The 24,299-nt window shown below is 41.6% G+C and overlaps 2 protein-coding genes across 2 annotated transcripts; one reads left to right on the top strand and one right to left on the bottom strand.

Moving 5' to 3' along the window:
* Positions 1-403: 403 nt before the first annotated feature.
* LOC139705863 (olfactory receptor 2L13-like) lies at positions 404-1,342 on the bottom strand. Its single transcript, XM_071612762.1, has one exon. The coding sequence runs from the start codon at positions 1,340-1,342 to the stop codon at positions 404-406; it is 939 nt and encodes a 312-aa protein (XP_071468863.1).
* Positions 1,343-15,476: 14,134 nt separating this feature from the next.
* On the top strand, positions 15,477-16,520 carry LOC139705640 (olfactory receptor 2W3). Its single transcript, XM_071611793.1, has one exon. It carries the CDS (start codon positions 15,477-15,479, stop codon positions 16,419-16,421), a length of 945 nt encoding a protein of 314 aa, XP_071467894.1. The 3' UTR covers positions 16,422-16,520.
* Positions 16,521-24,299: the final 7,779 nt, after the last annotated feature.

Genomic DNA, 24,299 nt, shown 5'->3' on the forward strand with positions numbered 1-24,299 from the left:
CTGTAGGTTGTAAGTATAAATTACACACAAGATTTGACAAAATAGAATGAAAACAAAGTATATAAGCAATAATAATTTCATGTGATGCATGTAGACATAACATTGACTAATATATGTAAGAACATGTACAGTATTGTATGAAATAATTCATAATAGTATAAAATAAAATGCAATTAATATTTGCATTGTAAATTTTAGCATGTTTTGTTTTAAATTAAAATATTAATCATTATATTAGTTTATAATGATCAATATATTATTTCAATTAATTTTACTTATAAATGTCACTAGAGACACATAGTGACATGCATCATTTGCACTATAGTACTGTTGGTCAGTGCTGCATGAGGGTGTTCCAGTCTGCATGAAGAGAAGCCATACAGAGGAGTAGGGACAGCCATGCTCACTTCTTCCTGGGGGAGAACATCCCACACACTCTTCCCATGGCCCCCAGCACCTCCTTGTTCCTCAGGCTGTAGATGATGGGATTGAGCATGGGGGTGAGTATGGTGTAGAAGACAGCCAGGTTCTTATCCTCTGCCGGGGATCGGAGATTCTTTGGTCGGAAATAAGTGTAGGCAAAAGGTGTGTAGTAAAATATCACCACGGTTAAATGTGTGGCGCACGCGGTGAAGGCCTTTCTTCTTCCCTCTTTTGAGTGCATGTGGAAGACAGCAAAAAGGACCCGTCCATAGGACACAGTGATGCCAAGGAAAGGAACAATGAGAAACAGGCCTGTGCTCACAAACACCATGTACTCATAGACCCAGGTGTCCATACAGGCCAGAGGAACCATGGCTGGGATGTCACAAAAAAAGTGATTGATGGCCCTAGACCTGCAGTAAGGAAGATGAAAGATGTAAAATGTGTGTACCACGGAGTTGACGAAGCCCAGTGTCCAGGGCCCCAGGATCATCTTCAAACACATGCTTTTACTCATGCAGGTGGGGTAGTGGAGGGGGTGGCATATGGCCACAAAGTGGTCATAGGCCATGGAGGCAAGGATTAAACCTTCTGAGCCGGCCATGGTCAGGAAGAAGAACATTTGTACACCACAGCCCAGGAAGGAGATGCTCTTCTGGCCAGAGAGGAAGTTGATGGCCATCTTGGGGACAGTGGAGGAGATGTACATCAGGTCCATGAGGGAGAGCTGGCTGAGGAGAAAGTACATGGGGGTGTGGAGCCGTGGGTCCAAGAAGATGAGGGCAGTCATCCCTGAGTTCCCCACTGAGGCAAGAACAAACACAAAGATGATCAGGAGCAAGAGAAGTAGGCCAGTTTGGTTTTGAGGAAACAATCCCAACAAAATAAAATCACTTGAAGTTTGGTTCCATTTCTCCATGAAAAGGCACTGCTTTAATTTTCTTAAAAGAAAAATAAAAACAAAACTAAGCAATAAACATGATCAAATAGAAAAAGAGAATAAAAGAAATTAAGTTTATTAGTGTTTGTTTTGAATGAATTGTCATCCATACAACACCACAGATTCTGTTCAATAGATTTTTTTATATAAGTAAATTTATGCTTCAGATAACGAGTGTGTAGTAGTTGCTAATATGTGTCTGTCTTTTTCCCCATTTCTTATTGGTGCATTACAGTTGGACATAATGATGACATTTGCTGTTACATGTTTGTACAGGCTGAAATACAATATGGCTGAAATCTCTCCCTAGAATGTTCCCCATCTCTCCCTCCCTCCAACTTCCCAGTCCCTTTCCTTACTGATCTCTGATTTTCATGAGATTTCCACTTCCCCTAAGTTTCTTTTCCTTTTCTCTCTCTAGCTTCTACTTATGAAGGAAAACATGACTCTCAATATTTAGAGTTTGGCTTCTTTCCCATAACATAATGAACTCCAGTTCTATCCATTTTTCTTTAAATAAAGTTATTTTTTTTCTTTATGGCTGGATAAATAGCTGGTTCCATAGTTTGGCTATTTTGAATTGTGCTGCTATAAACATGGGTATGCATATATCACTGCAGTATGATGACTTTAATTCTTCAGTATAAATACTGAGGAGTGGTAGAGCTGGGTCATATGGTTGTTCAGTGCTTAGTCTTTTGAGGAACCTCCATACTGTTTTCTGTTTTGTTGTACTAATTAACAATCCCCAAACTGTAAAAGTGTTTCCTTTTCCCCATATCCTCTCTATCATTTATTATTTTTGTATTCTTGATGATTGCCATTCTGAGTGGTGTGAAGTAAAATCTTAGTGTAGTTTAAATTTACATGATCCTAATTGCTAATGGCGCACTAGAAGACATAGGGAAAAGCCCACACATCTCTATTCATCTGATCTCTGATGCAGTGCCAATAACATATGTTGGAGAAAAGATGGTCTTTTCTACAAATGGTGCTGGAAAAACTGGTTATCCAATATGGAAAAAAAGATACAAAACCTTATCTTTCACTCTGTACAAAATTCAACTCATATTGTGTCAAAGATCTAGGAATCAAACCAGAAACTTTACTAGAAGAAAACATGGGGTCAACACTCCAGCATACAGGCAGAGGCAACAATTTTCTGAATAGGACCTCAAAGCTCAGGAGATAACACTCAGAGTTCATAAGTGGTGTGCCATCAAATTAAAAACTTTCTGCACAAAAAAAGGAAATGATAAGAAATGTGAAGAAAGAAAGAGAGAATAGAAGAAAATCTTTGCTAGGTATTCTTCTAACATTATTATCTGGAATACATAAAGAACTCACAAAACAGTAGCAAAAGTAGCTCAATTAATAAATGGACAAATGAATTAAACAGACACTTCTCAATAGTGGAAATACATCGGCCAATGGATATGTGAAAAAATACTGTTCAATAGATTTTGATATCGGAATTAAAAATTGCTTTCCCAGTTCTTTCTGGTAACCATCTCAAATTGAAATACAAACTCTACTCCCATATGCAACAAATACAAATGAAAGAACTGAGGAAGTCCTTCCTAGATAATGCTGGGCAGGAGCATACCCAGGACTATGCACCAGGCTCAGCCCCGAGGAAGCCAGGATTCTGCTTTCCCAGCTCCCCAACTCAGCACTCAGGTTCACCACAGACATGGCCTGTGGGGCACAGAAGTGCCCTGTGTGCTTGAGTCTGCATCTTCAGTGACCTCGCCTCCTCCACACCTTTAGTGCTTGCTCTCCCCTCCCCACTCGCACTGCTGCAGCTGAGTAAGCCAGGGTCTTCTCCCAGAGCTGTGCTGCTCACCTCCTAAACAGAAGCTGTTTGGCTGGTCCTAGAAGTGGGTCATCATTCAAAAGCATCTTTCTTAAGTTGTAAAGGTATCATGAGTCCTATATTATCAACCTTAGTGTGGCATGTTCTTTGGATACTGTCTCTTCCCTAATGTGGTTTTCATTGTGAAAACCTTACAAACTAATATCAAATATTAAGGTTTTTATATACATTTTCCCTTTCTTTTTGGAAGCAAATTACATAACATGAAGTTGACAGATTAAATCATGTGCAATCTTTTAATTCTATATTCACAATGGCAAGCTAGAACTAGAACAGTAACAGAAATACAATGCGGGTATGGATAATGGAAGCACATACAGGGACAGACTTTTTGTGTATACAAGAAACCTGGACGTGTAACATAACTTACATGAAAGATTCTTCTCATTACTTCATTTATTTTAATGTGATTTAGACACTAAGTTTTTTTTTTTTTTTTATTTCCTGATAATAAGAAGAATTCATGGATGTGAAGAATACCATTCTCAAATACAGTTATGCCTTGGAAGAGATTTGGTATCATATTACTAATCATTTCACAATAGCACATTTAGTAACTGGTGAGTGATTTACTGTGTGGGCAGTAAAGCATTCAAAGTAATTGGTGTAATGATTACTGTCCTCCATAGGATCAGGCCTAATTCTAGGTCAGGCACATGGGCCATGGAGAGAATGTTTCTTCCTGTCCTGCAGTTTAGTTTCCCAAGTTACAAGCAGGAGCTGGCTCTGCTGCTGAAATCTTCACCTAGGAAGGAACGTGAGCCGAGGCAGTGTCCTGACTGTAGCTTACATATGTGTGCACTTGCCTTGTTCAGACTTAATTATGTAGGGAAAGTAAAACCATAATTAGTTATTAATCATTTAGAGTAAAGAAACCAAAATGAGAGGAAAATGAGTGAGTTCCTCTCCTAAGTGATATTGTTGCTTAGGCTGTTCTTTGGGAATGTGCATCTGCCTCTCAGCCATTCACAGCCTCCCTTCTTCTCCTTGTGCCATGTCAGATCTGCCAATTTTGTTTTCATTGTTTTTATTCTCACAAATATTCATAAAATGAGAACGTCACATTTCTTATATCGCTGGTATGTGTTTGACTTCTCCCTATGTCTAGTCTTAGAAAGATTTGCAATTTATGTTTGAGCTCTTCCATCAGGATGCTGCCACAGGCTACTGTGGATGTTAATTTGGATTAATTATTTTCTGACAGGAAAGAAAAGCAACCAATAGTTTGTTGCCATAATTCATCTCAGTAAGTAAAAAGCAGTGATTTCTTGATATACCGTTAGTAAACAGGAATACAATTGCCAAGGAGAGCTTTTCACATAAGAGGGGACACATTTTGAAAGCTGTCAGTTTGACAAGCACTGAGAGTAAAAAAGTGGTGGTCAGGAAGCCAACAGGAGCACAGCATCACTTTACCTGCAGAGCAGTGAGATGTCAGGCTTCCTGTGCCTCCAGCAGGTCTAGAGACAGAGCTCTGACCTCACAGAGAAGGAAAACACAATGTGCCCAGCCCTGAGATCCATTCATCCCGTCAAAATGTGCTCACTGCTTCTGTGTGTGGCAGTGCTGCTGGCCATCAACAGGATTTAGTGGTTAAAATACACAAGATTCCACACTCTGGAGCTCGTATTCAGTGGGTGACACAGAAAATAGAGCAGCAGCCCAAACACATGCTGCAAGGTGTGTGCAAATTAGTGACAGCAAGAACAACAGAGCAGGGAGGAAGGACAGAGGGACAGCTGGGCAACAACACTGAGGAAGACACTCCAAGGAGGTGCTGCTGGGGCCCTCAGGCTCTGGACCACTCTGCACAAACTAAGAGCAGGACCAGTCCTGGAGGGTCATCAGGGCAGCAGAGACAAGAGAGTTCTGGAAGCTCAGGCCCCAGGTCAAGGGTGTAGGGAGGGGAGGACTCAGACTGTGCTCTGGACCAGGTGAGAGGCCAGTGGGTGTGGCATGGGGTCAGGACCCCTTCTGGAGCTCACACAGGAGACTCTGGTTGAGCAGAGAGCTGAGAGGAGGAGCCCAGGGCAGAGACAAGGCAGTGGGCAATGAGGACAGCTTGGGCTACCCTAGTTTAACAAAGGAAGCCACCTATGCCAGGGATCCTGAGGCCTGGGCACATCAGCACAACTGGGTGCTGCTTAGGGACAGTGTGGGACCCATTGAATCCTCTGTCTCTGCCTCCGGCTCAGAGGCTCTCAGTAGATCTGCTCATCAACTGAATGAAATATTAGTTTCAGAAGTAAATTAGTAACATCGACCAAACTAACAAGGTGTAACTAGATCATTTCATAAATCAATCCTTAATACACAGCCCGGGCTTGGAGGGCACAGAGCCACTCGTGGTGCTTTCCGCCTTTCATTGTTTAGTCCAGGTTTAATTTCAGTCTGCTGTTTATGCCACCCTTGGGCCATTTTTGGAGGTAGTCTATATTTATATTTAGATTATGTGATGTATACTTTACAAATTAAATAGTTTTGATGGTAGTTACTACAATAACTAATTTTGCAACATTAAAAATTTTCATGTGATCAGAGAATGGGCCTGAATCATTACTTTCAGGATACTATACAACTTGTAATTGAGCTCTTATGATCTGGAACCTTTGGGTGGTACTATTTTCATTGATTACCAGCAACTTTGTTTTTTAAATTAGGTATGGAATCTTATTTCTTACAACAGAATCATTCAAACACCACATTTTTTGCTGTATTATACTTTGGAGAGAACTACTCCTGTGGCTGCAAGGTGAGTCATCCTGCAAAGCCCATTGCTCAAATATATAGAATTTTTTAAATAGAAAAAAATGAAAATCCAATTTGACAGAGCCTGATACATGTAAACATAGCTAGTGTTGGACCCTGAGTTTACCTTGCAATTGTTATGAATATTGCACAGTTTTGAAATGTTAGAGAATCAGCCCAAGACAACCAGCAACTTGTCTGAGCCTCAAATAACTCAATATCAGCATTTTCCTATGAGAATTCTGAGGACAGAAGTAAGTGAGCTCTGTGTGTTCAGCACATAGAAGGTCCTGAATGTGAGTCCATCTCCTCTCTTCCTTCTATATGCTCAACATTGAGAAGACTCAGGCTCAGAGACATTTGTTGTCCCAGCAAAGCTCCAAATCCTTGAGAGCAGCATGTTGTATAATTTTAACAGGTTCACATGGCCTCATTTTACCTTTAAATTCACCCTTAGCTTTTCCAGTTGATTAAGGAAACACCATAACAAACCACTTTTCTGTTCTTTGTACAACAAAAAGTGTGTGAACTCATCTCCAAACTATTTCCCTCATTTAAATTTCACCCAAATCAACTGAGTTCAATAATATCATCTTGACTTACCCTGTGTGAAGTGCTTGATTTTGTATTTTAAGAGAAGTAGCTTTATCATTAAAAGAATCCCCGCTGACAGTGTATTGAACTCAAAATGTTTAAACAGCAATGTTCCCACATAGTTAACCAGGCTAAGGAGCTAGGTCCTGCCACTGAGCAGTAGCCCTGGTTCTCACCAAATTCTCCTGACACAAGACGTCAAGGGCACCAGGAAGGAATCCTCAGAACACATTCAGTGCTCTCTGCTCCCACCTCTACCATCATCTTTATGCTGAAATCACAAAGCTCTTCACCTTGTGAGTGTTCCCTATGTTGTTGCTCACACATCTTCCTTTGTTATTGCCTTGTTAAAGCCCAAACAAACTAGGATATGCCACACTTACTTCGTCAGGTTCTACAAAGGGCAACGAAGGTTGAGCTGCTGCATTTGGTGTTCACAACCTTCCTCCAGCAAACCTCACATGTCCTCCCTTTGACCCTAATTGATCCCCGTTGTCCAAGCCCACAGGGACAGGAGCCTAAGCCATTACACCTGACTTTGCTGATGTAGAAATGGACTCAATTCAAGCTGAGAGCAAATTCTCCAACACACTCAGCTCTGCAGCTCTGGCCTGCTGCCCAGAATTAGTCTCAGGAGAAGATGGAGTGCTGTAGGAGATATTTGGTAATGTTCACCAGAATCCTCTGATTTCCTAGGTTAGAGATCTAAGGATCAACATGATGAAGGGAATACTTAGGAGTGTTCATTTGAGTAAGTCACAATGGAAATATTAGAAAATGTAAAAAATGATATATTTCTTATCATCATATCATATAGGAATGAAATTACAATGAACAGCAAGAAAAATTATAGAAATGATATACACATGGAGGTTAACAATATATTTAAATAATGAATGGATCATAGAAGAAAAAATAGAAACAAATTAGAACATATATGCAATATATTAAATTCTCTGGGACAGCATGAGTGTCATAATAAGAAAGTTTAGAGCATTGGATGCTTACATAAAAAAAGAAGAAGAAGATAGAAAGATCATAGATGAATAATCATGTTACACATCAAATACCCAGAGAAAAAAGAGCAAGCTAGTTCCAAAACCAGTGGAAGGCAAGAAATAATTAAGAAGATAACCATAATTCAAAAAATTGAGAATAAAAATGCAAAGGATGAATGCAACAGAATTGGTTCTTTGAAAAGCTAAAGAAGATGGATAAACCTTAGACTTACTAACTCAAAGAGACAGAAAGGACACAAATAACCAAATTTGAGCTACAAAGGGAGATATTACCACAGGCATTGCTGAAATCCACAGGATAATTAGAAATTCTTTTGAAAATTTGTACTCCAATAAATGATAAAATCTAAAAATATTCTGATAAATTTTTAGCACTCTCAGCTACCCAAATTGAGCGATAATGATATGGTAAATGTGAAAAGACCAATATCAAGCCATGAGACAGAAATAGCAATTAAAAACATTCCAATGAAGAACTGCCCTCGTTCAGATGGATTCTCAGTCATGTTCTACTAGACCTTTAAAGAAAACCCAATGCCAATCTTCCTCAAGTTATTCCATTAAATATAAAAAGTGGGAAGACTCGAAAAATTCATTCTATAAACTCTGTGTCATTTTGATATCTAAACCAGACAAAGATACATCAAGAAAAGTATAGATAAATGTACCCAGAGAACATAGAAACTAAAATCCTTAAAAATATCAGCAGACTGCCTTCAAAATCACATTAGGAGATATTGCACCACGATCAAGTGGGTTTCATCTCAAGAATGCAAGTTTGGTTCAATATACACAGTCAATATATTTAATTCATAACATCAACTGAATTAATGACAACAATCACATGATCATCTAAATAGATATAGGCAAAGCCTTTGACAAAATGTAGCACCCATAAAGGTTAAAACACTGGAGAAACTAGGGATAGAAGAAACTGACTGTAATTTTAAGAGCTCTATATGACATATTCAAAGCCATTATCATCTAGAACGGAGAAAAAACAAACACATCTCCTCTAAAATAAAGAATGGGACAAGGATGTCCACTGTCACTCTTATTCAATATAGTTTTTAAAACTCTAGCTGAGGCAAGAGAAGGTCATTAAAGAGATATAACTAGGTAAGGAAGAAGGGAATGTAACTCTCTTTGCTGAGGACATCTTCTTACACTTAGAAGACACAAGAAACTCTACCAGAAGAAATCCATAGTAATCAGGGAAATGCAAATCAAGACTATATAACAATCACCCAAAATATGAACAACAATAATTTTTGGTGAGAAGGTGGGGAAAAAAGTAAATTCATACATTTTGGAGGGACTGTAAATTAGTACAACCACTTTTGGAAAAAGCATGGAGATTCCTCAAAAGTATAGGAATGAAACCATCGTATTACCCAGTTGTCCCACTTCTCGGTATTTATGCAAAAGAACTAAAATGACCATGTGGTGATACATGCCTATCAATGTGCAAGGCAGCACAATTCACAAAAGTCTAGTTTGGGAACCCTATACAGGGGCCCATGAACAAACAACTGCATAGAGAAAATGTGGCTTTGTTCAGCATAAAGAAGAATGAAATTATTTTACTTGGTAAATGCATATACCTGAAACTACCATGCAAACTGAAATAAGGCAGACTCTGATACTTGAGGGTGGGTGTTTTCTCTCATATGCTGAAGTCAGAGTGAAGTAAAAAAAAAATAGAGAGATGACTCCCTGAAAAGAGAGAGGAAATCAGTGGGAGACAAAGGGGATGAAGGTTAGGGAAGTGGAATGGGAAAGGGAGGAACTAGGAAATAAAACTGACCAAATTGTGGGAGGTGGATGTACGAACACATCTCCATGAATAATGCCTTTATGTATGTATAAAGCACAATCAACCAGTCAACCAATCAATAAATGAAAGGAAGACCAGTAGACTAGAGGAAGGGGAAGAGGACAAGCAGGAGGGGAGGAAAAGAAGATGTACTGGGACTGAAATGTAGCAAATTATATTCTGTACATGTATGAAAATTTCAGCCTGCCCCTCACTATTCTGTATATCTATTATACAGTAAAAAAATATTAAAATGAAACTGTTGCGACAACATTTTACATGATCATCTAATATTTGTGGATTATGTAAGTTCTCTGTTTGCACTAAATAAAATGTGGGGAGAAATCCAATAAGAGAATTGTTTAAATCCCCAGTTCAAAGCTATTGGAGAATCTGACAGTTTCAATAACTGTCCTTACAAATTCTTTCTCTTTTTCTGGAGGCAAAAAACCTGAGGAGAACATAATATTTGGTGCGGAACATGACCCAATTTATGTATGTGCGCAAGTTTATAGAGAGAAGAAAAGTGTTAGTGCCATTTTTACTGTCTTATCAAGGAGAGATAGACTAGAAGCTAGGGGATTAGAGCTACAGAAAAATTTACAGCACAACTCTGGTAACTTTGATTTTATCCCTTTATAGAAACTCAGTTTTTTGCTAAAGACGGGTGGACTATGTAAGTATAAGGTTGATGTTGGCCAAAAGTGGATTTCACCCAGGATATCCTCAAGTCCTACCCAGTCATTCCAAAGTACAGTCCAAATTCCAGTAATTCAAGGAGTCTCCGCTCAGCTTTGTCCCCTTCCACACTGCTCCCTTGACCCCTCATCCTCATCCTCACTCTCATTTTCCATCTGCCGGCCTTGGCAGGTGGGGGTCCTTCAGCATGGACACCATCTACCCCACAGTACTGCAAATTCACTCTGTGGAATGGGGCTATGCCCTGTGCCTGTCCGTCCTCTGTGGTCTTTGGAGGGAGGAACAGCAAGCACTTCTCCATATTTAGGGGCTTCGCTTGGTCCCTGGAGCTTACTCAACATCAGTGGGTGTTGTGAATGAGTGAAAGCGAGAATGAGAGAGAACTGACTTGCAAGGCCAAGGTTGAGGGTGACCAGACTCTGGAACATCGGGGTTGAAATCCCACTTGGTCTCACATCATGCTCAGGCTGTGTTGTTTGCTTTTGAATTTCACTTTGAAGCAATACTACTCCTTAAATTATCCTTGATTAAGGAACAGAGGTGCCTGTGACATCTCAGGAGGCCTGACAGGAAGCTCTGTGACCCTGATAATCAGAATCCATTCTCCTAACTTGGTGTAAATTCTTTATTAAACTTGATCAAAAGTAACAGAATTTGAAAGATATATGGAAGACAGTCTTGGGCTCTCTTCCAGGCCTCTATGAGGGCTTGTGCCCCTATGTGTGGGCCCAGAGGCTGCCCAGGGAGGGAAATGGGTGGGTGCCAGGTGAGGGACAAAGAGCCACGGCCAGGGCCATCTTCCAACTGGGAGGAGTGTCGCCATGACACTGACCAGGTGGGAATGCTGGGCGGGGAGTGGCTATGTCTGAAGATGGGTTTTGAATCTTTAGAGGAACTGGGTCAAGCTGGGATAAGGGATAAGTTTGAAGGGCTTGAGGCCACCTGGGAGGAATGCAGAGGGCAGCCTCCAGCCCTGTACACGCCTTGGGGCTCCTTTCCTGCTAGACTGTGAGTCATCTGCCTCTGTGCCTACCAGCTGAGGGGTAGGTGCTGTCACCAGGCACAGGGGAAAGGAAGGAAGAAATGTGTAGTGAGGCAGCAGGGACAGAGGACTCCCACCCAGGGGGGGGGGACATTGTCCAGCTCTGGCACTCACACCCAGCTCCCTCCAAGATCCACAGGTGGAAAGCAGCTCTCCTATCACAAGCAGTGCTTCAAGGTAATGTTCTCATAACCCTCCTAATTAGGGTGCTTCTGTTTGTATGTTGTTACCTTGAAATCTTTTTCCCACACAGTGTCAGTGGGGAAGCAGAAGAAGAAAATGCTCAACACAGCAAAAATGTGTGGCATAGAAAGCCAGAAGCAGATGGGGACGCAGAGCTCAAACCAGGGCACCTGGCATCTCCAAGCCTCCCAAGCCATATCTTTTTTTCCCCTTTTCTTAAGGACAATACCACACCCCAAATATGCCTCAGCTTCTCAAAATGTTGGTTTGTCCTTTAACCTTATCAAAAATGTCCCCATTGGTGATTTACCTGTGAAACTTACACTGGTACTGTCTGAGAACAGTTTTCTTTCTGCTGACACTATTAAAAATGCTGTACAGAACACTGAGAGGTGACATTTGAAGCTACAGAACCTCTGCTAGTGTAGGGGAAGTGACATGAGAGGCACACAGTCACCTGGGGAGCATGCAGGCCTGATCTGCAGAGGAGCATAAACCCCTCTCACTGCAGCCCACCTCAGCCTGCCCCTGGGATCCCTGCACATTCTGGTTGTCACTCTTGAGCAGAACGTGTCTTCCATCCTCTCATGGAATGAGGTCGGAGCCTGACTGTGGACATTTAACCTCACATTATAGTTCCTGGATGGGATAAACCTTCTGCACCCAGCAAGGTTGTTTGAGCACAGTGAAGTGTCCTAGGGCTGCCCCGTGAACTTGGACAGAGAGAGTCAGTGGCAACCACCTTGCCTTGCACCTGTGCCCTTTAGACCTCAGAGTCTCCAACTGTGAATGGTCACTGCAATCTTTTTAAAGATTCTTTGGGGTATAAATGTTGTAGTATGTGACACAGACCATACCCTGTGTTATGTACATCCTTGCTACATCATAATTGTGTGGTTTGCAAAGATTATACACCATCAGTTAAACATTGAGTCAATCTATGTGCAAATCTTAAGTGTGCAATAGCATAAGAATTTTTTTTTAAGTTGTCAGTTAAAAAATTCTACTTTTCCTTGGAACAAGTATATTTTACTCATTCATTTTGAATGAAACTGAATTTGACCATATTTTTTGAAGTGCAGACAGTGGTTGCTAGTGAAGTGTCACTTTTTGTGTGTACTGGGTGTTTCATTGTGGACTACAGAGACCATGTTTTCCCAAGAGTGCAGGAGAAGGAGCCCAGTGAGGCTCAGCCTTCACCAGGAAGCCATCCCATTGAAACTGAGGCACCAGAGTCTTTAAATGGCCCAGAAAAATCACACTCTTTTGTTTGAATTCCATTTTGCACTGATTGTTTTAAGGCTAAGTGATTAAGAGGTTACTGTCTGGAGCCCAAAAGCAATGATCTTATAAAGTCACAGTGTGGAAAATGCTACTAAAAAGTGTTCAACTCAGAGATTTTTTTTTAGGTTGTCTGTTTCAGGAGTTCCTGAGAAATAGCTTGATGGCTTAGAGAGTGTTTCTTCTTTCATATCTTTTTAACATGCATGATTGACAAATTGTATAATTTTAATTAAAAGCTTTTCAAAGAAGTTCTGGGACTTTATAACCACCACCTCCATGTGAGGTGGCAGGGAATCCTTGTGCATTTCTGCAAACCAATCTCCAATATCTTAAATGTTCCATTTCTACAAAAAATTTTGGAAGAGTTTTTGAAAGCACTTATATAAATCTATTGCTGTGATTTTTAAATTGAGCATTTTATAAAGTGAAAGACAACCGGTATGCCACTTGTCTGGAAGAAGAGATCTTTCCAGACCTCATCTTCTTGTCCAAAGTTGTGGCTTGGTGCAGGCAGGGAGGTATATGCCCTCAATCAGCCACTGAGCTGCTAGGCAGTGTCTGCCCAGCCAAGTGAACCCAATGTCAAGCTGAGAAGAGGATGTGAGCACACCTCATCTGTTCTTTCCAGGTAGGTGTGTGATGTGAGTGCTTACCTAGTGTACATCTTTTTGCCTGTGTGCTTACCTCTTTGCCTGGATTCTGACTCTAATGAGCTGTGCTCATTACCCAGGTATCTAGTGACATCTGCAGAAAGGACATCAAGGCAAGAATCTTATATTTATTTGGTGCCACATAGAGTTAATTTTGCTCAGTGGGCACAGGCTCCACAGTGTGACAGATCAGGGCTTGTTAGACAGTGTGGCCTCCACCTGAGGTGGCATGCCCTGAGGGCCATTGCATTCTCATCTGTGTGTCAAGCATGCCTTTTTCCTCTGAATTTGACCTCAAATTTCACAAGTGCACTTTATGTTTCAATACATTCAGCAATGCTCTTGGAAAAAGGCAATGTTGTAGTATAGGTCAACATTCTCAAAATAGCCAACACCATGGGATTTTTACCCAGTTTTGCTAAAATAAATTATTTTGTGTGTTTTTCTGCTCCCTGGCAGGTCTAGGAATTGTGCACTGTACCATTGTCCCAGCTACTTTCAACCGACTGGTGACATCAGGGAGGCAGAAGACACCACAGTGAGTGCTGGCTCTGTCCACTGTACCAGCACCCTGGCTGCAACCAATTACCTAAGGGCCTAAATCAATAGGAAAGGGATTTCTAGGAAAAGCAGAATTCGGAGCTTGGGAGGTCAGCATACACAATGTGTGTGATAGTAGGAGCATCAGCCGCGGCTCTCTTTAGACCCTTCACTACAATGCCAATCACTTATTAGCTGTCAGTTTGTGAGGTCTTCAGTGCTCAGCTTGTCCAACTCTACCGTGGCCTGCTGAAGTATTAAAATTGTGTCTTACTCCCTGTCCAAGCTCTGCGGTGCTGGTCACAGGCTTTAAGTGGGTGTCATTTTAATTTGTTCCACTCAGACTGAGAGTCTGAGCCATGACCTAATGGAGCAGAATGGTGACTACTGTTCACTTCCGTGTTGGAGGTACTGTGTCTGACCTAGGATGATGGTGAATGTGAAACCATAGAATCTGTGTCAGTTTTGGTTTCCTTTCATGGGAGCTATGGTTTAGAATTTCACCTAAAAAGGAAGCAATATGTGCACTGGGTGAAGAGGGTGAGGGGCTCCCTAGAATTGAGGACCCAGGAAGCTCCTCTCAGCACATCATTACCTCCTCCAGGTAAGGTTCCATGTGCAGGGTGCCCTTTCTCTGGGGGTCTATAGGTGAGTTCCACTGCCCGGTGGGGAGAGGGTCACAGGAGTCAGGACTGCTGGTGCTCCTAGGGGTCTGTTTTTCCTGGTGGGAGTCAGAACCTAACCAGGTAACCACCACACATGTTCCAGGGCTTTGAATTCTGTCCCCATTTATTAAGGGAGGAGAAGGACACATTTTTTTCCCCACACCAGGGGTGGCTGAGATCATTGCCCAGAGTCAGGCTCCCTGAGTTCCTCTCCTGCAGTGATGATGCCTGATACAGTTTGCTTTGGTTTCCATTTCTCTCCTTTGCAAGTGGCAGGTTGTATGGTCTCTGTTTGTGAAAATATTGATACATTTTAATTTTATATAATATTTATGTATAATTTATGTCAGTAAATGATAAAAATGTAGTATTACCAGCATGTATTTCATGCATTTATGACATTCTAAATGTTTCTTAAATTTGGGGGGTATTTGTAGTCACATGCTTTTTCTTCAAGTTTTATCAAATGCTTGCAAATCTACAAACATGTTTCCAATGCATTTACTAAAAAAAAAAAAAAAAAAAAGATTTTTGTAGAAGTTTATCCATGTAGTTCAAACCCGTGATGTTCAAGGATGAGCTGCCTTTGCTATTTCCTAAATCTTGACAGGGGGTTCTTTGGAGTGTTCTTTTGTGCCTCTGAGCTCAGAAACTTGTGACTCTGGAAGAAGCAGAGGTTGGAGCTCGGCAGGTGTGTGCCTTTCCTCTCTGGAATGACAGAGCACAGGGGTGGATACAGATGATGTCAGGCACGTTCCCTGGGGCAGACCAGCTCTGCCTCTCCACATGTGACATTTACTTATCACACCGGTGCCTCAGTTTCCTTTTCTATAATTTGGAGACAATAATCATAGCACAGCCTCCACACCAGTGTTTAGGGCTTAGGTGAGTAAAAAAAAACCTGCTCTGTGCTCCTCTAAGCCTGGCTAGGAGTCCATATTCCAGCATCAGCAGGTGCCACTACTGGTGTTGACACCTCTCCTCAGGTGCAGTAGAGATGGATGGGACCAATGGTAGCACCCAGAGCCACTTCATCCTCCTGGGTTTCTCGGACCGCCCCCACCTGGAGAGGGTCCTCTTTGTGGTCATCCTGGTAGCCTACCTGCTGACCCTGGTGGGCAACAGCACCATCATCCTGGTGTCTCGGCTGGACTCCCGGCTCCACATGCCCATGTACTTCTTCCTCACCCACCTGTCCTTCCTGGACCTCAGCTTCACCACCAGCTCCATCCCCCAGCTGCTCCACAACCTGAGTGGCCGTGACAAGACCATCAGCTATGTGGGCTGTGTGGTCCAGCTCTTCCTGTTCCTGGGCCTGGGTGGAGTGGAGTGTCTGCTGCTGGCCGTCATGGCCTATGACAGGTTCGTAGCCATCTGCAAGCCCCTGCACTACATGACTATTATGCATCCACAACTCTGCTTGGGCTTGGTGTCAGTGGCCTGGAGCTGTGGAATGGCCAACTCCTTGGTTATGTCTCCAGTGACCCTACGATTACCCCGCTGTGGGCACAACAAGGTGGACCACTTCCTGTGTGAGATGCCAGCCCTGATCCGCATGGCCTGCGTCAACACAGTGGCCATAGAAGGCACTGTCTTTGTCCTGGCCGTGGGCATCGTGCTGTCTCCCCTGGTCTTCATCTTGGTGTCCTATGGCCACATCGTCAGGGCGGTGTTCAGAATCCAGTCGTCCTCAGGAAGACACAGAATCTTCAACACCTGTGGCTCCCACCTCACTGTGGTCTCCCTGTTCTATGGGAACATCATCTACATGTACATGCAGCCAGGAAGCAGGTCCTCCCAGGACCAGGGCAAGTTCCTCACCCTCTTCTACAACATCGTCACCCCCCTCCTGAACCCCCTGATCTACACCCTCAGAAACAAGGAGGTGAAGGGGGCACTGAGAAGGCTGCTGCTGGGGAACAGAAAGGGGGGCAAGGAGTGAGGCCCTGGACTGCCCAGCATCCAGCCTCAGGGTCAGCTGCAGTGGGGCCACTGCTGGCCTCTGAGCTGTGGAGCAGAACTGGTCTCAGCCTGGAGGTCTCAGCATCCTAGCAGGGCTGGCCTTCTGAAACCTGTTTATGAGAGAACAACACAGGGCCTGTCACCCACACCCAGGTGTGCAGACATCACCCACCAGCTCGAACCAGGGCCTCACTGGAAGAAGCCCCTCTCTGAGTTCTGCTTCTGTAGCTTGTTGTTAGTTCACATAGTGCTATCAGCATTTTATCTAGAATCCCCCAGCTCTCTCTGGGCTCTTGGTGTGAACCACTGTCTCTTCCTGGATGGCATCAAAGGCTGAGTTCAGTGTGGTTTGGTATTTTCTCTCCCATATTGCACCACAGGCTTACATGGGATCATGTTGTCTTTTTCTGTCCTTTATTAGGGAACAGATAGATGAGTAGGGTCGGAACACAAGTTTAAGAGAATAAGTATAAAATAGGCCCACTGTGCTCACTGCACAAGCATTCTTTACCAAAAAGCAATTTCCCTGCAGCCCTGCCAGGCCTAAGTGGACAGAAAGTGTGGATTCCTCAGCAAACTACCTCTTATCTGCATGGAAATGCAGGTAGGAATTAGCATTAATGAGAGGAACCCAAGACACTTTGAAGGGAGTGACTTTTGTGACCCTTTTTCCATACCAGATTCTGAAAGATAAGGAAAATGTCTCCTAACCATAAACCTGTAAGAATGTGTAGTGAAGACTGCAATTAGACCTGGTCAGCATGGGCCAAGGTAACATAGGGTTGCCATGACAGTGGGAACCTGAAAGTCTGAGGTCACCCTGTTTTCAATCTAAAGTCAAGAGGCAGACCTGGGCTGGACTTTCTGGAAACTTCTCTGGGACCCCAATAAAACTGGAGTGCAGGAATGGTACACTGTCTCTCTCCTCTGAGTGGACAAAGTCTCTCACTTGAGAGTTTCCCCTTCCTTGTTTTCCTAACCCTTCAGTGAACTCATGCCTGTTACTCTGACTGACATGTCTGAAACCTTTCTGACATGATCACAGAGTCAGGTTTTGAAGGGAGTCTTTCCTGTGCCTCAGTTTCCCTGAAGGCCCTATACCTGTAATATCTTCATCCCCAAATTTGGTCATTGTCCCTGATTCATTGTCCTTGGTAATTTTCTTGATTCATTTCTGGATTAATACTCTGGATTCATGAAGATTTTCACAATGACATTGAATTTTGGCTCATTTACATCTTGAACCATGATGATTTTGTAGTTGTGTTTTAATTTTGCTTGTGAGAAGCACTTGGTGTTTGCCAGGTTCCTACCTGGTGCTCAGTTCATCTCACCTCTGTGCTTGTGAGAGGCCAGTGTGACTGGCATCCTTTCCAGTGTACCCACTTGGTGTTTGAGATGTGGAGGTTGCATCAGGAGATTTGTTCAGGAGAAGAGAACCAGGATTTACCCAGGGCCTCTCTGACTCCAATTTCTGAGGTTCCTACTGCACAGCAAATTTTCAAATAAAAAGGTCCTCAGCCTTTGACAGGTAGAGACTCTCCCCAGGGCTCCTCCACTTGCTGTGCACCCACATCCCCTGAGCTGGGAGGCACACTCTGATTCAGGGGGTCCTGGGAGGGCTGAGGGTCTGCACTTCCCTCATCCCCCAGTTGACACTCACTCCTGGGACTCAGGTTGCATTTTGAGGACCTAGGGGCAGGTCACCTTTGCCCTGAGGGCAGATACCTTTAGGGAAGAGCCAGGACAACATCACAGACCTGGGAAAGGAGGTGGGAGAAGGTGACACAGGCTCCTCTGCCACCATAGCCCTTCTCAGCCCTGTGCCTCCCAGACCTCCTTGGCCTGTGCAGTCCCCACCCCACCTCTCATTTCCTCCTTTCCACCCCACAAGTCACCAGCCCCAGGGTGGGAGTAGTGGAAGCAAACCAGAGCTCCCTGAATGGGATTGCAAGGCTTCAGGGGAACCCAGGTGTGAATATGCAAAGGATTAAGGGTGTGGCCAGGCTGAGGGTGAATGGGCAACTGGGGCTCCCTGTGAGACCCTCCCCAGAATGAAACCCAGGAATCCTGCTGGAGCTGAGCCAGCCCTGGGAGGGGTTACTGGGAACCGGGAAGAGCTCCCTGGACCCCTGGGGAACTCTCCTCTTTTTGGAAGGAGCTCACTGGTGCTCTGAGTGGACTCCATGCTCCTTGTTCCCAGGCATCTGGGAATGTCCAAACTTTCTGCTTCCAAAGTATGTTCCTGAAAGAACAATCATCACCAATTTTTGACCTTATAGACTGTATTGTTTTTCCTTCTTGGAATTTTGGAAGCAGAAACAAGACTAAGTTCCAATTGAGCAGCCAAAGACGCTTTTACTCTTTCTCCAAGAGATGAAGAGGTGCTCACTGAGGACAGTATGTCCCTGAATATGCCTCAATTTTCTGCCCCCTCTTTTTGTTTATCACCCTTTGACATCTTCATCAAGCTTTCTTTGGGTGGTCTTGGTGTTTGGTTGCCAGGGTGACTGGGTTGTGGCAGCTTCTGTGATAAGTGAGGGTCCAGTCCACCAGGCAGGAAAGGGTCTGAACTTGAAAAGCTGGTTTTTCTCAGGGTTGTGACTCTGGGCTGTGGAAGGTGTGACTCACCAGGCCCCACCCTCTCCCTCCCTGAAGGAGAAGACTTTGAGTCTCCCAGAAACCCTGTGATTATTTGGACAGTGGCCTCCTGTGTTTGTGGGTCACTAGAAGAGTTTATAGTCCATGTTGCTGGGACTTGGGGGCTAGTATGAATTACACACAGAATTGACAAAATAGAAGCAAAACAAAGTCTACAACAATAATAATTTTATGTGAAGCATGTAGATGCGGTAACATATCAACATCAGTATGAATATTAGAACATTAACTAATATATAAGCACATATCATATATATGATAACTTATAATGACATAAATTATGGTTAATATCTATATCATTCATATTAACATGGATTTTAATGTATTCCATTAAACTCATTAATTATTTTTATATTTGTTTATAATGATCACTATATTAAATTAAATTTACTAATAAACATCTTACTAGAAATTAATTACATATGTGAAATCACATCATAATTCTCTTGGTCATCTCTGCTCCAGAGTGTGCTAGTCAGCATGGAGCAACACAACAGAGAGAAGCAGGTGATGAACCCAGCCTAATTCCACCTTAAGATTGGGAGCTGTCTTGTCACAAAGTCATGAAAATTTAATTTCTGTTTTACTATAAATTATTGCAATTTCTAAACTTGTTTGGAATTCCTGCCCATGACTTGAACTCTCCCATGCCTGGCTTTCCCTGCCCATATAACAACCCTCTCTGAAACCTTAGTGGCAATTGATAAATCCTGGCTCCCCTTGACCAGATAACAACCCTTCTGAAACCTCAGCAGCACCTCATAAATTCTGATGTTGGGATCTGAGTTTATTCCCCACTTTGAAATATCATGCCGTGCAGATCACTAACCTGCTATCTGCTTTTGTATTATGCTTGTCAAAATCTTGTTAACTATAAGTTCTCAAGATACCTCCCCTTTGCAATTTTTTGTGCTATAAAACCTGTTTCCTGAAGAGCTGGGGGCTGCTCTCTAGCCCACGTTAAGAGAGACAGCCACTGATCAGCTCTCTTTGTGTACACAAATACAAGTTTGCTTTAATTGATTTAAAATTGGAGTCGGTGGTCTTTTCTTTGCATCAGCGTTCAACACAGGGACAGTCATGCTCACTTCTTCCTGGGGTTGAACACTTCACATACTCTTCCTGTGGCCCCCAGGACCTCCTTGTCCCTCAGGCTGTAGGTGATGTGATTGCACATTGGGAGTGATAATGGTGTAGAAGACAGCTAGATTCTCATGCTCTGCTGATAAGCCAAGACTCCTGGGCCTGAAGAAGCCAGAATTAGATAGGCAGATAAGCAAGGATCAGATCCAGAGAATGGAGAGATTGAAATGTTAATTCCTTCAGAGCCCTTCCTCCTCCTCTTATCAATAACCTGCCTCTGCTCCAACCTATTGCTAAGGTAACCTGTCCAAGGGATTGTCACTCCATACAGGGAGTTGTTAATTACACCCCTTTCCTGACTGAATCACTCCTCCCTGGCCCCACCAACCCACCTGTTTCCCACTTTAGAATTATAGCTATCTCAAGGAACCTGCAAGCTAGGACAGGAAAGAGTAACCCCACAGGAAAATACCCTCTACCCCAGACCACAAGGCAACTCAGAGGATACCTAGGGATACTGGATACTACAGGCTTTAGATTTCTGGGAATGGGGAAATGGCTAAGCCTTTTTACAGCCTCATTAAAGGAATTCTACACCAAGTAACAATTGCCCTGATATGGGAACCAAAACATTGTAAAAGTTTCCAGACATTGAAAAGGGGACTTACTTCAAGACCCTGTGCTCAACTTACCTATAAAGCAAAATTTAACCTGTTTGTCACTGAGAGAGGAGGAATAGCCCTAGGAATGTCACACAAGAGAATGGACCCACTCAACAGACAGTAGCTTATCTCAGTAAGCAGCTTAACATAGTAGCTTTGGTCTCAAAAATAATGGAAAATAAGGTATCATCATTTTTGACATCCAGACCTGTGGGTTACCAACTAGCAAAAATGGTTAAAATGCCTTGGACATGAGGTTTCTGCTCAGAACAGTGGTTTTCCTGAGCTCTTTCCAGGTCTTAGCCAGGACTTACATTGAAATGTAAATGGAAGAAGACTGCAGGTTTAGTAGGAGCCTAATCTGAGGCCCAAGGGGGGAAAAAGGAAAAAGTGTCTTTTACCTGAACTTTTACTAGACTAAACCAAAAGGTTAATTGTACAGTAATTTACTAAAATAGTTACCAGCCGTGTCTTTTTTTTTTTTTTTTTTTTTGGTAGGAGTCTTAATTTTTCTTAGATTCTGTATTTTTTAGCTCATAATTTTGATTCTACAAACCTAAAATAGAGTTTTTGTGATCAGTCCTATTTTTTATTCAACCAAAGAGGTTTTTAAAAATTTATGTATTTATTTATTTAAACATCTATAACATCACAAGGGAGATTCACCTGGGGAAAGCTACAAGGCTTTCACTTTTTTGTGTGTGAATACTGCGTTTTGTGTTGTCTGTCCACATGTATGTGCATCCATACATTATGAATAGATAGATAAGGAGTGCTCATAAATTTTAAAAAAAGGATCCAAATACCTTAATTCACATGATTTAAGAAGGTTCAGTTTAGATTGGGTAAACAAATAAAAGTAAAGATATCTTTGAAATTACTTAACCCACAAGTCTCTCTAGTTGTTCAAGGAACTAATAAAATTTTGATATTTATAAAAGTTAAATATCCATTGTTTCTGGGACTTTTCTTCAACAAGGGAGAGATGGCTAATACTGATCAATACACTTGTCTGATGTTTTGGTAAAAATAAGTAAGTTAATTTTGAGTTAGGATTTCTCATAAATGTGTTTGTTAGACATCTGATTAATTTACAAGGTTAAAATGTCAACTGTTGAATTATAACATCAAGTACTCTTAACTCCTTAAATTCCCCTGAGTAGCATTATTGATGTTTTTGCAAATTGAACAATAAAAAAAGAGTTTAAAATTGCTTTGTCATCACTGAAAACAAGATTACTAACAGTTCAAAGTCCCAACAGATATAATTCTATTTAAGGGAATTGCGTATATTTTCATAACATGGTAAACAGTTGTGATTCTGTATACAAAAGGGACCCTAAAATTTCAACTGTGTTTTTAATTAGAGTACTGTAAATAACATAAAGTATTTCTTCTCATTAAAATGGAGTCTAAATTCAGAAATTTACAAAGAATTTTTCAAATTGTGAACAGAAAAGGAGGTTAACAGATGGGAAAGAGAAATTAAAAGGTTCTAGATATGAAAACTATATTCAATAGAAGGAAAAGTAGGTGTTTGGGGGTAAGAAAGTCATCATTTGATGAAATAAACAAAAAGAGTCTAAGTAAGTGATAAAGAACATCTTGTAAATAAAGAGCAAATTTCAACAAGTTTGTATGATACTAAGTTGGTTATTTACATATATGGAACAATCATTCAAACCTATTTAAGTTTTTTCCCTAAGGTCAAATGTTGATATATTGATACAAACTAAAGATTAATCTATATGTTAAAGTGACAAGAAATTTCTTTTTTTTTTTTTCCTTTCCTTGGAAGGGATTTTAGTTTTTATTTAAGGATCCTGCAAAGTCTTTGATGCTTTAAAGGGCTCCACCCATCAATGTGGAATTGGGTGTGGACAGGTAGGAGATGGATTCACTTATTTGATTAGTCAGTCAACAAACATGAAATGAGTTCCTGTGTGAGCCAGGCCATCAGATGGAGATGAACTCCCAGTCCAAGATGCCCTAGTTCTGAAATATACAATGGAACAGAGACTTGCACAGTCCAGGAAATGATAATATTGCTATGTGTTTGTAGAAAACTGAGCAATCATTTTAAAACCTTGCTTTCACAGTGTTGAGCCAGGTCATTACGTGCATGGCTATTTCCCAGGCAGATTAGTGGTGGAATCCTTTATAAAAGCCAAATTGGTTCTCCTCACAAGAAATTTCTTAAAACATTAATTTACTAGCATGGTGTCTGTTAAGTTTTATTTTTTAGAACATATACTTTTAAAGAAATTAAGATTCATACAACTCTGGTTAAACAATTGTTATTTTGGAATATTGCACTTTTACAAAGTCTAGATTTTTTTAAAAAAGTTAACTTGGTTAATATAAAAACATCAATGTAATTGTAGTGCTATTACTCCTCTTTGTATATTAACTGTGTTCATATCTTCCAGATATACAAGTGTTTAATGTAGAAGAATTAAATATATATATAATCAAGCTGGTGTTCTCCAAATTAAAGTTGTATGGTAATTTTAGACTTATAAGGATTACAAATTTTATTGGGGATTTATTTATATGGCTTACTGATCTATAACTGGACTTGTTATCAATAAGATGCATAAAGTTTTATGTTAACTCTTACACTGGTGTAAAATTTCAATATATTTTGAAGCAAATTAGAGCCTAATCAATTTAAAGGTTAATATTGTTAAACATAAAAGCATTTTGCTACTTCTCTACAAAAAAGGTTAAAAGCTCTCAGCTTTTCTTTAATTTACCTTTTAAATGTAATATAGTTTTCGGCTAAAATTCATGCAGACTCAAAAAACAATATATGTAAACTTTATAAAATGATATTTAAGAAGCAAAAATCAGCTTCAAAACTACAACACTTAAGATTTATGAAGAGCCCACCTTACCTGAGATAAGGCTCTGCCCACCCACCTTATTACACAGCAGAATGACTCCAAAGTCGGCCACACTTCAGTTAATTGAAATTGTGTTAAAAGGATTGATTTTTGTTGTAAGAATTACTGTGGTCTCAAACAGGGGATTGTAAGGTCAGGCACTGGTGATCAAAATGAAGCAGATTAAAGGCATCTGAACAAGGTTTTATTGATATTCACTCCTGGGCAAGACCCTCCAGTCCAACAGAGCAGGTCTGGGGGACTCATGCCCAGGCTCAGCCAGATTGGAATTTTATTGAGTGTAGGGCAGGAAGGGAGGAATTGGGACAGGAAAGGGAGGTTGTTCAAGTCCCTTGTCCTCCTGGAGTTGGTTAAGGAATCTTGCTGAAATCTGTGTCCTTCCAGGATTGATCAGGAGACCCCGCTGATTGACAGATGGTTATATGAGGCATGATCACTGCGTGTCTATTGGCACCTGATTGCTTGTTCTTTCACACACACAGTTTGCCTGATGCTTTTGTTCCCTTAGCCACCTCAAATTGACCTAAAAAGGATATAATGTATAAC

This window comes from Marmota flaviventris, chromosome 5 (genome assembly GCF_047511675.1).
Source record: "Marmota flaviventris isolate mMarFla1 chromosome 5, mMarFla1.hap1, whole genome shotgun sequence".
Taxonomy (NCBI): domain Eukaryota; kingdom Metazoa; phylum Chordata; class Mammalia; order Rodentia; family Sciuridae; genus Marmota; species Marmota flaviventris.

Excerpts from the sequence above, each read along its gene's own strand:
- LOC139705863 (XM_071612762.1), bottom strand. The coding sequence starts at position 1,342 with ATGGAGAAATGGAACCAAACTTCAAGTGATTTTATTTTGTTGGGATTG.
- LOC139705640 (XM_071611793.1), top strand. The coding sequence starts at position 15,477 with ATGGATGGGACCAATGGTAGCACCCAGAGCCACTTCATCCTCCTGGGT.